This window comes from Falco biarmicus, chromosome Z (assembly GCF_023638135.1).
Source record: "Falco biarmicus isolate bFalBia1 chromosome Z, bFalBia1.pri, whole genome shotgun sequence".
NCBI classification, from domain to species: Eukaryota; Metazoa; Chordata; class Aves; order Falconiformes; family Falconidae; genus Falco; species Falco biarmicus.
In genome coordinates, this window is record NC_079311.1 from 66384903 (window position 1) to 66401619 (window position 16717).

Genomic DNA, 16717 nt, shown 5'->3' on the forward strand with positions numbered 1-16717 from the left:
ATCAAGGACTTTTCAGTTTCTTAGACCCTGCCAGCAAGAAGGCTGGAGGGGCACAAGAAACTAGGATGGCACTGTGGTAAGGCACTCCCCCCGGACCCCATCCTGATCTAACAAATGACTGTGGCTCAAAGCAAATTCAGGAGTTTGACTTGAGCAGCATGCCTATCTCACAAAACAGGTAACAGATGTGGTCTAACAAGCCAACCAACTGACTGATGCCCAGGCTGAGGCAGGGGCTTTAACAGCCCGGTGTTGCTTCAGTGCAGCCCAGGCTGTAACTGTGAATTCGGTTGTAATGAATCCTTCCTGCTCCATGCTGAACCATTGGGCCCAAATAACCTTCCAAAATTGATACCTTGTCAAGGGCCAAGTGGCACACAATAACTGACTTAGTCCCACTGCACTCTGAGTACAAATTACTTTTTTTTTGAGGACAAAAGACTAACTACCAGATGCGTTAATGGGCCTGGAGTTCTCACCTCCCCAAGCAGGGGCAACCCTCAGTAAGATTTGCACCTCCTCAACTACCATCAGATGTTATCTGGGATAATATTGCTAACAAAGCACTGAACTTTCAATGCTAGCCCAATTTTTTCTGCAGTAAGCATACTTACCAATAGCAATTCTGAATCTGCTATGTCACCTTAATAAATCATCTATTTTTTCAACTTGGCAAAACTGTTTCAGTGGAAGTCCTTAAGCTGGACTCTGACAAGCAAATATTGACTCTGAGTCGCCATGGTACCAAATTACTAATAAAATTGAATGTATCATTAGTAGCTTGACTTTAAGACAAAGATAAGCGGGTTTTTATGTCCTGCTAATCACTTCATCCTTTAAACAAAGAACTTGCTGGTGATTAATGAAGTACCACCACAACATGAAAGACCTGACTGGAAATTTCTCTAACTATGGGAAAGGTAATTCTGGCAGGGGGAGGTCAAAACCACTGACTCACTGATCACCAACTCAGGAAACCCCCCCAGACCCCAAAAAAGTTGAGACTGAGTGTGCAAACTAACTACCATGAGAAGCAAGAGAATTCCTTTACAGATAGGAAACTGAGTACTAGCTACTTCATGAAGCAGTGAAGGAATTATCTAACTTGTAACCGATGAAGGCTGATGTCTTTGCTTACTGGACTGTATAAATAGTGCGCAGTTTTGACAATCAGCAAGCTAGGCATTTGTGGGTCACCACCTAGCTCCCTACTTAACACAAAGTAGAATAAAGGAATAGACATACCTTGACTTGGTGTGTGAACTGATGCTGCACACCAGGTAACAAACCCACCTACAGGACAACAGCTCTATAGATAACCCTTTAGACTCAAAACCATTGATGAAGGCTGAGACTGGGGCTGGATCTAGCCACACCTGGACTCATCTCTGAGAAGTTTAGAAAGCAAGGGGATCCCTTCTGAACCTTGTGACTCAACAGGAGGGTGGTCTCCCCACCCCCTGGCCACTTACCAAGACTCTTCAACATGACAAAAAATCGCATCATGAAGAGGATTGCTATAGATAAATTGCTTCAAGAATGTAAGCATGCCCCATCCCAAGCAAGAAAAGAATGGGCACAAAAATAGCGGACATGAGTACCTACCCTCATGAGTAAAAACCAAAGCTTCACAACTGAAACTAGGGAACTTAAAATACCATTAGCCTTAGCTGAACAGCAAGAAAAAAACTGCAGGAAAGCTTAAATCTACTGTGACATCAAATATTGTCCTCAGTCTCGGCTAAGCAAATCCGCAAATCAATACACAGTGCAGATACCAAGACATGGGGGGGATGGAGACATACGGTGTGATAATGAAAATAAATCATGAACCACTGGAAGGTTCTGATTATGATCCTACCCCAGAACCTATGTCTGTACGACCACTGAGCACAACTGAAACTGCAAATGAGATGAGGATGTCTGTACCACTGTACATACTGTCCTGTGGTCTCTGGCTGAATTGGTGAAGCTACATTAAAAGTATTTCGGATTCCTCCCAACGCCTGGAATAGGGTATGTGCAGCAAGTCTCCCTTAATGGGGGGACAACAAATCTTATTAAGGAAGAAACAGGAGGCTATTGAGGCCCTGGAATATTTTTAACTGTCACACCAGGTGACCTCAACTATTCATTAACCACACAAGCCACCTATTGGGCTGATGGTATAGACCCACAAGAGTAAGGTTACCCTCTTGCTGTCAAAACCTCAGGGTTCTCAGATGTGGCTGTGTCTATGCAAAAGGCAGCCTGCCTACAAACTATGTATGAGAGAAACGTATCAAGCTGTTGATCCAGCAAGACCAACTCCCTTTTCTCACAGTTTCCTGGATAGCTTGAAAACTTACACAGCCAATGCTCAGGACTATATACAAAACAGCTGTGTTACAAATGCTTCCGCAACTGCCACACAGCTCCAACACAAACAGGTGCACCTAAACACCTTGAGCAAGTCTGAGCAAGAGATAGCTAATTACGGGTGCCACACGGGCTGGGTCATTCCAACCACTGGAAAACTGCCCAAACCACCCACTACCACCCCACTATGGGTTCACCAGGTCCACACCACTAAGCTTAAGCCAGAGAACTGATTCAGCAGGGAGAGAGGTCAATTGGCAGGAAGTAAATACATTCCTGATAGACCCATGCCCTCAGCCCTGCATTAGAATGTTAACTGATTTATGGATTTCACAGTATTAAAACCATCAATTAAAGGAGCACCTACAGTTCTTCAACCGTATCTAGTTACAAAACAGAGTGACTTTATGAGACAGGGGTCCGCAAACTACGGCCTGCAAACCAGATACAGCCCCCCAGGGTCCTCAATCCACCCCCAGTATTTAGAGAAACCCCACACACACTGGGGGGAACCAAGCAGCCGCAGATGACTTCCTGCCACTTCATCCGCACGCCAGCCCCCTGTTTAAAGTTTGAGGACCCTTGTTATAAGAAATGCAGAATATAATAAAAACCAGGGCAACAATGCTCCCAATACCACCCATGCAGGGCGTTGCTCAATTTAAACACTGAGTCTGAGTGGCTGTACATGTAATCCTTTAGACTCAAAATGACTGACAAAGTCTGGGACTAGGACTGGAAGCTGCATCTAGACTCCTCTCTGAAAAGGGGTTTAGAAAGCAAGGGGATCCCTTCTGAACCTTGTGACTCGACAGGAGGGCTGTTTTGCCACCCCCCGTCGCAGCCACTTGTCACTCAGCCAGGACAGCTGACCTGAACTAACATAGGGATATTCCATACCACAGAACATCACGCCGAGTATATAACTTGGGGAAAGAAGGAAAGGGGGGGATACACTGGGAGTGATCGCGTTTCTCTTCCCAGGTAACCCTGACACATGATAGAGCCCTGCTTTCCTGGAAATGGCTAAACACTGGCCTGCCAATGGGAAGTGGTGAACCAATTCCTCATTTTGCTTTGCTTGTGTGCACAGCTTTTGCTTTATTTAAACTGTCTTTATCTCAACCCATGAGTTTTCTCACTTTTACTCTCCCTGCACTGGGATGGGGGGGACAATCAGAAGAGTGAGCAAACCACTGTATGGTGCTTAGTTGCCAGCTGGGATTAAATCACAACATAGTTCTGAAGAGGCAGACAATACTGTGACTTGGATCAGGAGTGCTCTGTTCAGCAGCAATACTCTTTAAGCAATCCGTAAAACTATAGCTTCGTCAAGATGGTGACAGAGAATGCAAGCAAAGTTGCAACATACAGTGTGTGTAATCACTTTTAAATACTTCTTTTTCGATCAGAAAATATGCTTACACGAAATTTCTAATTGCATGAAGTACAACTATTTTAAGAAAAGTCAGCACAGCCCTATCTCCATTACCTCTACAAACTCTTATTAGCAATGTGACCGCTATTCAGAGATGGAGGCAGTACAACAGCACTTGCTCTGCTCCTTCACTAGATCCAGGCACATCTTCTTGCAACACTTACTTATGAAGAGCAAACTTTCCAGGTGCTTTTCATGTGTACCTCTACACAGACCAGTGCAACCACTTCCTACTAGGATCTGTGACAGTCTTTACATACTAATACTTCTTACAACCACCATGAAAAAGGAATGACTATCCTGCATTAAGGATACAGTTATGTCCACTATGAGTATTAGCATGTTGCCTCTATAAACATTTTTAAGTTTATAAAAATAAACTTTAAGAAGTTTTAAATTTCTAAAAATAACAATTTGAACCAAAAAATCTAAAAAATTGAATTTGCACCAAGTCAAATAGATGCAAATCGATTGTTCTTTGGGTATCTAGGACCACTTTTGAAAACGTGTACAATAGTTTTGCCTTTTCCTACAGTGAAAAATTCTTTTACTGGTATCACACAGTGTTCTCACATTGAGAATGTCAGCCATTTCCTACCCATTACACTGCTTAATGTTATTTCTAGTTTGAATTATGGGGCTTTGAGTGATAGATTACTATGCTCTAGGCAGCACAACACACGGGTTACAAGTCACAATTGGCACTGATGCTAAGGAAGATAGCACCATGAGGGGAAAATCCTTTAAAGACAGAAAAAAACCCAAAAAAACACCTTAGCATAAAGTCATCAGAAGGAAGAGCTGGCCTCTCAGAGCTACAAACCTTATCTGTCAGCCTGGACAAACATAGGACAATACTTCCCTTTGTGGGGGGAAGGGGTGGTGGTGGGGAAAAGTCTAGAGAGACTACTTCAAAATTGAACAAGTTCTTGAAGTCTTGCTTTGAATTTCAGGTCAGCAACTCTGCTTCACTGTGTATTAACTGACGCAGTAGGGCCACAAAGAAAAACCATGATGGAAGACAACAGCTTTGCATATCCAATTACTATAATTTATCCAAGCTACAAACATGTCTTGTGTGACCATGCAAGCAAGCCGTCTAACATTTGCAGTAGGTTAATTCAGACAGGGAGAACAATCACAGAGACAGCATTTAGAAAACCTAATAAGGTGTGCACTGCCAGAAATAAACAATGAAGAAGTCTGAAAGGTTCACCACCGTACTGAAGTCTCTCACCTGCACAACCTCTGAACACTGCTCTTCCTCTAGAGCCAACAAGAAAGTCAGGCTGAGGTCTGTCTCTTTGCTCATCTTGAATACCTGTAAGTAATACACAGTGCAGTGGATATAGTGTCAAAAAATAAACATAATGAAATAGTATGCTTAAAACAAACACTGTTTATTCCAAAAACTTTACAGTGCAAAAGCCTCAACAGATTCTTTCTAATTCCAACCTGTGCTGTATTATTGCCAGCGATACTATTTTCCAAAGACACCACACCATCCACATTCCACAACACAGCTGAAGAATAGAGGCTATCTCATGGCTTTCACCTTTTTATACCTGTAGTTCTCGAGGAACAAGAAAACCCAGCAAGAATGACCAAATGTATATTGCTCCCTCACAAACCAGTCAATATCAAAAACTTACTCTCACTCTGTCCAATGCCACGAGGAAATCCTCTAAAACCTCTGATTTGTGTACGGCAACTTTCTACGGTGTTCCATTCTTGAGAACCTGCAGTACAGCATAGCACACAACAACTCAGTTTGCCCAACTTTGCTTATGCAGATCAAGTGTGTTTTATTTGGCAATTATTCTATGAGGTCCTTTTTTTGTGAATTCAGGTAAAAGCACAGTAAAACTAATTTGCTTAAACAGTGAAAAAATATTTTTTTGGCTAAAAATATAAGAAGCATTTATGCCCTCCTGTAGCACCGTTTCCTGCAAAAAGCAAATCCAATATTAAGTCCTGAAGTATTTGACTTCACATGCATATAAGCTACTAACTTTCAACTCTCTGGTTACGATGCATATCAGTTCAGTCCTCTACTATAGTCACAGGACAAATTCAGTATTTGTACCTTCTCAGTTTTCATAACCAATACTGTGGGCTAAGGTAGTATTGCTATCATGCCTCCTACAATGCGTTAGGATTTGAAAACATGCCTTTCAGATCTACCAGTTTCTATGTTTTTTGTTACTTAAAACTGCTTATTCAGTTGTTTGGGACAGGTCATGGCAAGTATTTAGTGTATTTGTATTTCTAAATGCTTTCCCTAGCCACTCCTGATGCGGAGGGAAAGGAAGTAAGCAGCCACATACATAAACAAGGTACTTCTCATTTTAGATTGGACAGTTTAAGGTATTGCCTAAGATGCAAGCAGTCAACTTATATTGTCATTTACTCATCAGTCTTTATTCTTCAACTGAGCAGCTGTTCTGTCGTCTTTTAATGACAAAGAACATCTTCTGCTAAATGAGACCAAGGAGTTCTCCTATCACAGCATCTGTAGCTCCTTCTCCACCCATACTTGATGGATACCAATTGGTATGTCATTTGAGATTTTCCAAATTAAAAAAAATAAATAAAAATCCCATCTTAAAGGCTCACATGTAAGAGACAGTCTAGATATAAACAACTATATATACTACAGACCTTAAATACAGCTTGTGAATTACTTTGCAATTGCTGGAAAGTCTCCAGCAGACCTGTTCATCATCATTCCACAGCACCACAAAAAGTGTTGCTGTCTGCTTAGTCAAACAAGTCTAGCTTTCCCCTACCATAATGGGATTTAATCCAAGAGATGCAGAAATAGTGTTGACTTTACCAACTTCAAGTGGCTCCAAGCTGTTCTGCAGGTCAGAGCTGTTTCTAAATCCGCCCCAGTGACTAGAGTTACCATCTTCCTCGCTTCATAACCTGCCCCACTTACAGCCACAAAATTATCTTAGATGCTACGTGATAGTAGCTTCCATTGCCCGATGTGCTTCCAATAGCACTTGGTGGAAGAATATACTGCAGTACTGCCAAACTGCCAACTACTAACCTCTTCAATGTGCACTGCATACAGAAGTGGCACTTGCCATTGTAAGCAGTAAGAGGACAGGAATTAAGTATTGCTTTACAGACACTAAAAAAAGCTTTCAGGGCTTCCACAGAAGAGCACTAGTATACTCCCTCACATGGTATGTATGTGAATACTAATGTTCAGCTGCCTTTTATACTACATTATGACTCAAAAAAATTACCAGAAAAAATACCCCTTTCCAGGGAGAATGGAATCAAAGCAAGAGGTAAACAAAACATTGATTTTTAAGTGTAGAGTCCTGCTTTCTGGCAAATATGGTGGGGTACGTTATGCTGTGCAGTAAAAACCAAGGGGTGATACTGAGTGCCTACCTCATGCAGCAATAAGGACAAGTATTACCTTCCAAGTCAAACACTCATTTGGCTCTGACACAACAAAATTTAGTACCTGAACAGGGAAAATTTATCAAATACAACTAGCCACTAGAATTAGAGACATTCCAGAAAGTTACCTCTGTCTGCAAAATTCCTTCTGCTACCAGGTCTACTCACTGGTTGACACTGTCGGTTCAGCCATTCACCAGGATCTGTAACTAGAAAAAAGAATAAACCTAACATTCAAAGCTATCTTTGACTTCAGAGTAGGTTCTCCAGTTTGGAATTTTCCTGTTGTTTCAGTTTGGATTTATTTTTTTTAACTCATCAGTAAAATTACAGATTAATTCAGGCTGAAATGGACCTCTGGTCTGTAGCCTACTTCCCACCCAATGAAAAAATACCACATGACGAAAGTGTCCCTTTTCTAAGACAAAGAAAATTAATTAGAATTATAAAGCTTAAGACAGGTCTAACAAATGTTTTCCGTAAGCAACAGCACCACTCTGCAACAGTACTACTACCAACATAGTAAAATTAGTTTCCAGAATCTACCAGGACACCAGCTGCAAGAAACTCTAAATGTTTTGTTCAAAAGGAAGGCTTAGCCACCCCAAAACCTAGAAGGTTTAGCCATGCAATCCTACCTCTACTCCTAGAATACTGTTCAAGATGATCCTGCATACGCTGACCTCTGTTAGCTCTTCCAACAGTACCTGGAAAAGTAACATCTTCACATAGAAACCAATAAAGTACAGCCTACATAACTGTTCAGGAAGGAGGACTTAAAGTAGGCTGAACCACTGGGCTCCAAGGGTCAGCAGCAGCAACACAAACTCCAGCTGGAGACTGATCACTTGTAGAGTACCCCACTGATCAATACTGGGTCCAACACAGTTTATCACCTTCATTCATGATCCAGATGATGGGACAGAACGCACCTTCAGCAAGCTTGCAGACATACAAAAACAGGACATAACACAGGGCTGTTTCACTCTGAGAACTCAGAACATGCTAAAGACACAGGTGGGCAACAACCTTTAAGTTCAACAAAGAGAAATGCAAAAACCCTGTACCTGCAGAGAAGTAGCCCCAGGCCCCAGTACACACTGGGGCAAACTAGGTGGAAAGCATCTTTGCAAAGAAAAACCCAAAGTCTGTGGTAGACAGCAAACTGAACGTAAGCCAGCCATGTGACCTTGCAGTAAAAGCCAACAGCCTTCTAGGGTACCTTAGGAAGACTGTTGCCAGCAGCTGGGGGCAAGTGGTCCTTCCCCACCAATAACACCCTATCTAGAGTGCTCCATCCAGTTCTAGGCTGTCCAGTACAAAACAGACACTGACATACTGGAGTGAATTCAGCCAAGGACTATAAAGATAATGAAAAGACTGGCACATCTGTCATACATAAAGAGGCTGAGAGCTGGAACTGCTGTGCCTGGAGACAAGAAAGTTAAAAGGTGTGGCGTACAATAGCACTACTTTGCAAGGACGGTGAAGCAAGGACCTTTACTATTAGCTAGCCACAGCTTCCGTAAGTTTACACTCTGTACACACACTGTCAAAAGCTTTACCATTGGTCAAACTCTACTGTCCATGCAACCAGCTGCTGCCCACCACAGGCTACTCTGCTGCATCTGGGTTCTCTCTTCATCCGGTGCTCTTCTTCCAGCCAGCCTCTCCTCATCCTTGTCTCTGCTTTATCTAGATTTTCCCCCACACTTCCTCAAAGCTATTTAACTACTTTGCTGCAGGACCACAGCTGCACATCAAAGGCCACAGCTGCACATTATCAATGTGAAACAACTCACTGTCTTTGTCCCCCTACAAAAAGGATCTTACCTCTTAACAGAAGTGACCAAAGGCAACAGAGTCAGATTCTTTCCACTGATATACAACAAGAGGACAAGAGGCAATGGGTACAAATTGAAATACAGGAAATCCTGTTCTGCCATAAGGAAAATCTTATTCTGAGGGTGGTTAAATAACAGGCAAGTGGCCCAGAGAGCTTGTATAGTCTCCAACCCTGGAGAAATTAGAAACTCAGCTGGACAAGGTCCTGAGCAGCATGTTATAGTTAACCCTACTCTAGCAAGGATTTGGACCAGCCAATCTTCAGAGCTGTCTTCCTACCCGAGTGATTATACAAAACCAAAACTCCCTACTCTGCAGTATCAGTGTCAAGATCACAATACATCAGGAACCATCATAAAGATACAAAAACTGAAAAAAAACATGAGACCCACAAAATTTCAGGACGTTCAAGTATATGGTACATCACAGAAACTGACTTTCAAGTGCCTTCCTTCCAAGTTAAAGCTGCTTAACCTAATGGCATGGCTATCCCCTAAAAAACCAAACACCAGGGACCAGCACATTCCACAACAAGACAAACACATTAGTTAAAGAGCTCATCTGTACACAAGAGCTTCTCAAAGAGGGGGGGGGGGGGGGAAATGACAGACAACATTAGGTATATCAGCAAGTCAGTTAGGAAACTTTGCTCATTCAATGCTAAACAAAAATGTTAAACTGCTGCTTTCATAGTCTGAACAATGCCCAGAGCTCCTGCTCACCTGGAAGACTGAAGTCAGTATAAAATATACTGATATTTATGTTCAACGTAACAAGCAGCAAATACAAACACCTTACCAACTATTTAAAGTACTATTTTTACTGTTTGCCACAACAGATGGACTTTACAGGGGTGAGGACTATTTCCTTTACTTGCAATATGTAACAGAAAAGTTAGCAACCAAAGCTGACACCTATTCAGAAAGAGCTGGCACAAACAACACATGAAGTACCAAGACTCACTTCCACCTGACTTGCAATTCAAGCTCTCTTCACAAGCGCTGCTCTTCCTCTTTGTTCTGTGTCAAACCATTACTGAACTTAGCAACCTGGAGACCTCATAAAACATTTCTGCTCTTCCAACACAAATGTAAAGCCTAATCTCTGAACGCTCTACTTTCTTTAACTGTCCAAATTCTGCTGAATTCAAGCGGCACAAGTGGTGTCTCGTTTTCACCCTTACTAATTTCCCAGCATCTTGGGGACAAGAAATTGGAGAAGTCTGCCTTTCAGCTGTACATTAAAAGGCAGCTGAGAGATACACCAGCAATTAACATACTGCCATATTCTAATCACTCATAAACACGCAAGCAGTTACAAATGTACAGAGAATCTGCCCTATAAGGAAAGGTGGAGGGAGTTAGGTCTTTTCTCCTGAGAAGTGAAGACTCAGGGATGACCTCATCACAGTAGTCCAGTACTTGAAAGGTAGCTACAAAGAGGACACACCCTCTCTTTTCACAGAACCACATGGAGAAGACAAAGGGCAGCAGGTACAAGTTGCACTTGGCAGAGGTTTCATCTCAATAGAAGGACAATTTTTTCACAGCGAGTACAATCATTCACTGTAACAGCCTCCCCAGGAATATGGTGGAGTTGCCATCACTGGAGATTTTCAAGATGGCACTGGAGCAGGTGCTAGATAATCTCATCTAGGACTCCTTTACTACAAAAGGTTGGGCCAGATGATCTTTCAAGCCCCCTTCCAGACCAGGCTGTTCTAGGATTATATGACAGCAACAATTTGAACTAACCACAACATGTTAAAATAAAGTTCACGTTGTTCTTCCACAGTCTGATCAACTAAATGACACAAGCTCAAAATTTCTACCTCACACTGAACTTAAAGTTACAATATCCTCAAGCAGTCTTAAAGACCATTCCTGATTTCAGAGACTACTGAGAACACCTGACTGCCTCATGCCACAGTCAGTACTCAGAAAAATCTGTTTCCTGATCTGACTATTGCAGAGTCACACAAAGCAAAGCCTGGGGCAAACTGCCTTCAGCAGCAACCCTGACTTGGCATATGTAAAACTTCTATACCTAAACTGCTTGAAAGTTCTGTATCTAAAAATTTCTGTTCCAGTCTATAAAGGCATCATCTTCATTAAACCAAGAGAGCCTTACAGTAACATGATACCAAATATCAATGTTTTGTCTTGTTTTTTCTTTGTTTATTTTTAAATGGATTGAAGTTTCTGTTCATATGACCTTTTTTTATTTTCAACACAACTGTCAGACAGGACCTTGCTAAAACCTCTCAATATCACGTATAACATTTATTTTCAATGCTGTTCATGTTTAGCACAGCCTGTTTTAGAAATGCTTATGAGGTAATACCTACTGACTCATCAGAAGTTGTATGAATACCTAACTGCCGTAAATGAAACACTGAGGGTCAAAAGGTAAGTCTACTCATCATGTCACCCTTATAATTTGATATTGCTTACTCCACAGGGGATACATGAAAACATCATAGTGATAATACTACAGTTTTCTTAAATCTACTAACCTGTTCAAGAGATCAACTCCCCCAAATGTCAGTAAAATCAAAAGTGCTTTTCACATACCAAATGAGCTTATCCTTAGACTGAAGTCAGACAAAGGGCCATCTGGCTTTTCACAGAACCAATCCTACAAAAACAAAAAAGGCACAACATCATGTTAATCCCAGGCTGAGCAAAATACAAATGTCATTGTTAAATCTTGCACTTCGAAGAAATTGCCTTCTCCACCTCCTGAAAGGCAGTCTTTCAGATGCTTCAGCATACCAAATGGCATACCATTCGCATCTGAACATCACTGAAACCACATTATACTTAACTCCACGCGTCAACTGTGTAAGTTTATCTTGCATGCTGTCACTGATTTAGAGATGCATCAGCTTTGTCACCTAGCCAACAAACATTTTAAGCCCTGAATACAAGAAACATTAACCATTCAAAACTATACCAGTCTTTTGAATTATTTCTCTTTTCCAATCTTTCAGACTGTATAGTGAACAAAAGCCTGTTTTCATCAGCTTCGTAACTGCATTTCTAGGGTTTGACTAAAGGATGCTTACAGATCATCTTAAGACGAAATACCCAGAATATGTCAGTACATGTTCATTTGTTCAAGAATTCAGATACTTCATTTGAAACAAGTCAGAACAGCACCTGATTTGCACATTTTACAGTTAGCTTTATTTCCAGCAAATGCCATGTTTAGCTTTCTCCTGTTTAATGCAAGCCTGCTGTGTGCTAGTACACCAGAACAGCAGATGACTGAGGAGCATCAGAGGACTACCAAACCTTTTACTTCAAGACTGTGCTTTTTTAATTACTACTACAGCTTTTACACTTCTCCATGTGGTAGCAACACTACAGGAAATTAAGCCCCAACTCTTAAAACTACTATTCTGCAAGTATATGCTGTAATTTCTTCTTTTTGCAACCTCACTTTTACCCTTATCCACCTGCACAAGCCATTTGCATCTCCTCTTCCTCCTTGTTCCTCAAGGCTGAATTTAAATGCCCATCAAGACCAATGCCAACAAAGAATCATTATAAATTCTCAAGCTTCCTGCAGTTTCTTGTGATAGCAATATTAAGTCAACATCAAAAGCAGCAAAACATTACTCTTTGGCTATCTCTCATTACACTCCTGTATCTTATCCTTCATTTCACACCAAAGCATTTTACTGCTATGTAAAAAAAATAGCAAAACTCAAATAGGAGCAACTTCTACACAAGGTTTAGCTCAGAACTAGGCCTGACAGTAGATACCTCACATCACTCAAGTTCAGCTATAAATTCCAGAACTGTATTTTTAAGAATTCTTCTCATCTGCTGCCAAACTCTAGACCATTAAACTGTCTGCAGCTTAACAATTTAAATGTACCACTACATCCTGACCTAACTGTAGCTGTTGTCCTGCCTAGCACCCATCTCTGCACAGACATGCAATAAATGTGTATCTCAATTCTGTGTGTGCATCAGCTCTTGCACACCAGCTAAAGAACCCAGACTTGGGATAACAGTAGGAGGAAGAGATAAAAACACACAACAGCCCAACAGTAGCCATCCTGTACCTGCTCAGTGGGTGGGAAGATTTGGCATAACTTGTTGTCCTTTCTACTCCAGTCCTCTTGGATCATGCTGTGATCTGCTTGCAGGAGACAAAACACATCAGCAGCAGCCCCCTGCCTATCCCCATCAAGTCCTGTGGTGCCTGCACAGAGGACACCATTAAGCCTGCCTATCCCAGTACTCACTGTCTTTGCTGCCACTCCCTCTCAGCTGGCTGAGGGTCCTCCTGGGGTACAAACCTCTCGAGTCCATGAGGTAATAACCCACATGTAACCCTCCCTCCCACTACCTAAGCTCTCCTGTTAAAATAAAATGGCGCCCCTCACTGAGGCCTTTATAGCGCCACCGCCACGTGCAGCCGCTGGGCCGTCACGTGCCTCTCCCGCCAGCCAATAGGAGCGCGACTTTCCCGCAGCGCGCGAGTGCAGGTGCCCGCGGGGGGGGGGTGGGGGGCGGGGGGCAGGGGGGGCGGGAGGCTCTCAGGGGCGGGGCGGGGCGGGGGCGCCGGGGCTCTGCGGCCGGGGCGGCGGAGGTGCACGTGAAATGCGCGGGAAGCGCGGGGCGGGCGGGGTCACTTGCCTGGGGAGCGCGGGGCGGGCGGCGTCACGTGCCCGGCGGGGGCCCGCCGCGCGCGACGTGATCCCTTTGACTTTGTGCGGGGCGCCAGAGTGTGTCCCGTCTGACAGATGCCTGACAAACGTGAAACCCACTGTGGGGCAGAACCGCGACCAAGTGTTCTGCTGCACGCAGCGTTGTCAAGCATTAGCAGAACTGCTAACAGAATATGCACTTTTGCTGAAAGTAAAAAAAAAAAAAAAATCAATTAGGTTAAACAGGCTATATATATATATTAGAAAAACAAGAATGCACATGAACAATATCCCCTTCCCACAGTTTTTTGTTATACTAGACTTGGTAGAGAAGAGAAGGCTTCATTTCTGGCTTGGGACTTGTATTTGTGTTGAAGTGCAGGAAGACATATTGAATGAATCCACTTTAGGATAGAATAAGCCTTGTAGTTAAAGTATAATGAATATAAGAAATATATTCTGATGAAATTAATAGTTGCACAACAAAAGCTGCTATGAAATCCTCTGTACAACCCTGTACCAAGGCAAAGAACTTATATTTACTCAAAGAATGTAGGTATAGTAATTAGGTCATGTAACCATAGCCCGAAAGAAATAATTAATGAAATAACTGACCAAAGAAGGAGTCTGTTTCTCTTTAGCTTTCTCTAACAAGGGGCCTGCTTATAAGTTATCTAGAGGAAGCAATTAAAAGAAACAAGCAGAAGAAACAGATGGTCGACAAGGACATAAATTAGCTCAGACTTATAAGAACATTGCAAACTGGCAAGATCATCACATACCAGGCAAAAGGTGAAAAGTACACCATGAGGAAGACCTATGGCCTTCCTCCCAAAGACCCCTGCCCACATCCTGAAGACCCCTGCCCACAATTCTTGGAGGAATATGCACAAGCGCAAAGGACTGATAAGCTAATTAACATACGAAGCGAGGGTAGGCGGGATTAGGTAATGAATATGTATAGGCGTTAATTGAATATTCATTGTTTTATTGTATAAATATAAGATAATTAGTTACTTTAAGCATGCACGTTAGGCGGAAGGATCCCCCATGCACCCAGCGCTGCCAATAAAGGATACTTAGTCACTAAGAAATGTTGACTTTGTTCTTTAAATCAATCAGTTCAACACATCTATTAAAAATTGTGGCAAGTACTCCAATGCTTTGGCACATGTTTCTGAGCAGCTGGCACGGTGTATGTCTTCTTTCTACCCCTTTTCATGCAAAATATTTAATTTGTTTGAAATAATACAGCAATGTTTACTCTGAAAATCGTAAAGGAAGTATGTATCGTTCCATACATGTCGTAAGTACTCATTAACCTGCTCTACCATGTCCAACAGATTTTCTTCACTGGAAAAACTATTTGAAAACCTGTGTGTCTGTTTGAGAACTTTGGTGTCTTAGGTTGCAGAGAAGCGACACCAGATCTGTAGTTTTGCAGTGAACATCTGAATGTGTAATAGGGGCTTTGGGAGAGGATAAAGCAAACCTGTGCAGCAGGTGGCAGTTATCAGAGAGTGGTTTCTGAACTCATGCTCTGGTTATTTTCACCTTACACATTGTCAGTTAAGCCCTCCCCTCTATAGCTGCTAATTTTTCAGGAACCTCAGGACAGGACACAGGTTGTACTCAACTTAGAATGCAAAGCAGCTAAGAAACTCAAGAACTAGCTTCTCTGTCTCATACTGAGCTTAAAATTGCACCCTTAGGTGGTATATATGAGGCTGTGCTTAGTGCAGGTAGCAAAGATGGCTGCTTGGAGTTACTAGCTTTCAGTAGGTAATCAGTAAGTTACACAATGTCCAAGGATTAAGAGCTCACAGAGGGAGCATTTCCACAGGAAGTGTGTAAGGCTACGTACAGGTTCCTGAAGCAGCATGCGGAAATAGCAGGAAGCTAAATTTTACCCACTGTGCTAACTCCTTATATAACACACCATTTTACTTTCTGCCTAAACAAGAAAACAGAGTAGGTTCATGAGCCAAAATGGCCTCTGGTTTCATTGCACTGGAGCTCCGTTTTGGATGTCCATAAAGAAGAAAGAGCAGTATGTCTGTTCTCCTGAGAAACTTATGTTTGATGGCAGATGTGCTACTCTGGTACATGTAAGCCAAACCAAGAACTTGCAAATTGTTCATCTTCCTTTCCATCAACAGGTGCTCATTCTCTTGGCTTTGGCAGCGTAACTTCATATTTAGCACTCCCTAACTCACTCAAGGAGACACGCGGTTTGGTTAACACTTTCGATGGTAGACTTAGGGAGCAACTACAAATGCAGTCACGTGGTGGCTCTGTAGTCACTGGTGAGTGATCTCTTAGTTTATTTTAGATACAGTGAGATGTCACAGTCTCTAACCAGTAGATGGAGAGTTCTTATTTTCTTCCCCTGTTCCCTTAATTCTGCTCATTGCAGGACACTCTCTACTGCCTCCAAATTACTCCCCAGTACTTCAGAAGGAGTAGCCAAATGATGAAATGTTGTGAATGCCAAAAAATTACATGGTAAATGTAACCATTTTGTTCAGCTCAGAAGATTCTTCAGGGAGCTACAACTTCTGTTTTTTGTTTCTTTTTCCAAAGGCTGCTAACAATTTGATGCAAACCATGATGGCTGGGCACAAGCTGCACAAGATGTTTGCTGACTACCCTTGAGGTTGTTTTCTCCCACCAGTCCTGCTCCAGCAGAGTCACCTAAAGCCAAAAGAGAACAAAGTAGTATCCAACATACATAAGCATTATCTTATACAGTATGTTCAAATGTAACATGGAGCTCCAAATCACCGGAAACACATATAAAAGTATATTACAAAACCTTATAAAAATAACCCCAAGTGTGACTGTAACCCACTAGAGTGAGGAAGAAGAAACCAGCAATGTCTACATCATACGCCTCCCAGAGAAGGACTGCAGATGCTGACAGCTTGCCATAATGTCCCTTCTTCTCAGTGCCACCCAGGAATGAAACCATAAGCCTCAGGACCCGGAGCAGC

At 42.3% G+C, this 16717-nt stretch overlaps 1 protein-coding gene and 1 long non-coding RNA gene across 2 annotated transcripts in view; both read right to left on the minus strand.

Moving 5' to 3' along the window:
- Nucleotides 1-7917, minus strand: part of DDX4 (DEAD-box helicase 4) — a 28097-nt gene extending 20180 nt beyond the window's left edge. The window contains exons 1-2 of the mRNA XM_056324695.1: nt 7345-7917; nt 5034-5117 (exon numbers count right to left, since the gene is read on the minus strand). Of these exons, the coding sequence (XP_056180670.1) occupies nt 5034-5117; nt 7345-7450 (190 nt within the window). The 5' untranslated portion in view covers nt 7451-7917. The remainder of the gene's footprint in view (nt 1-5033; nt 5118-7344) is intronic.
- Nucleotides 7918-11623: 3706 nt separating this feature from the next.
- Nucleotides 11624-13414, minus strand: LOC130142547 (uncharacterized). Its single transcript, XR_008819440.1, has 3 exons — nt 13320-13414; nt 13137-13210; nt 11624-11698 (listed from the first exon to the last, which is right to left on the minus strand). It is a non-coding gene; the product is annotated as an uncharacterized LOC130142547 (long non-coding RNA).
- Nucleotides 13415-16717: the final 3303 nt, after the last annotated feature.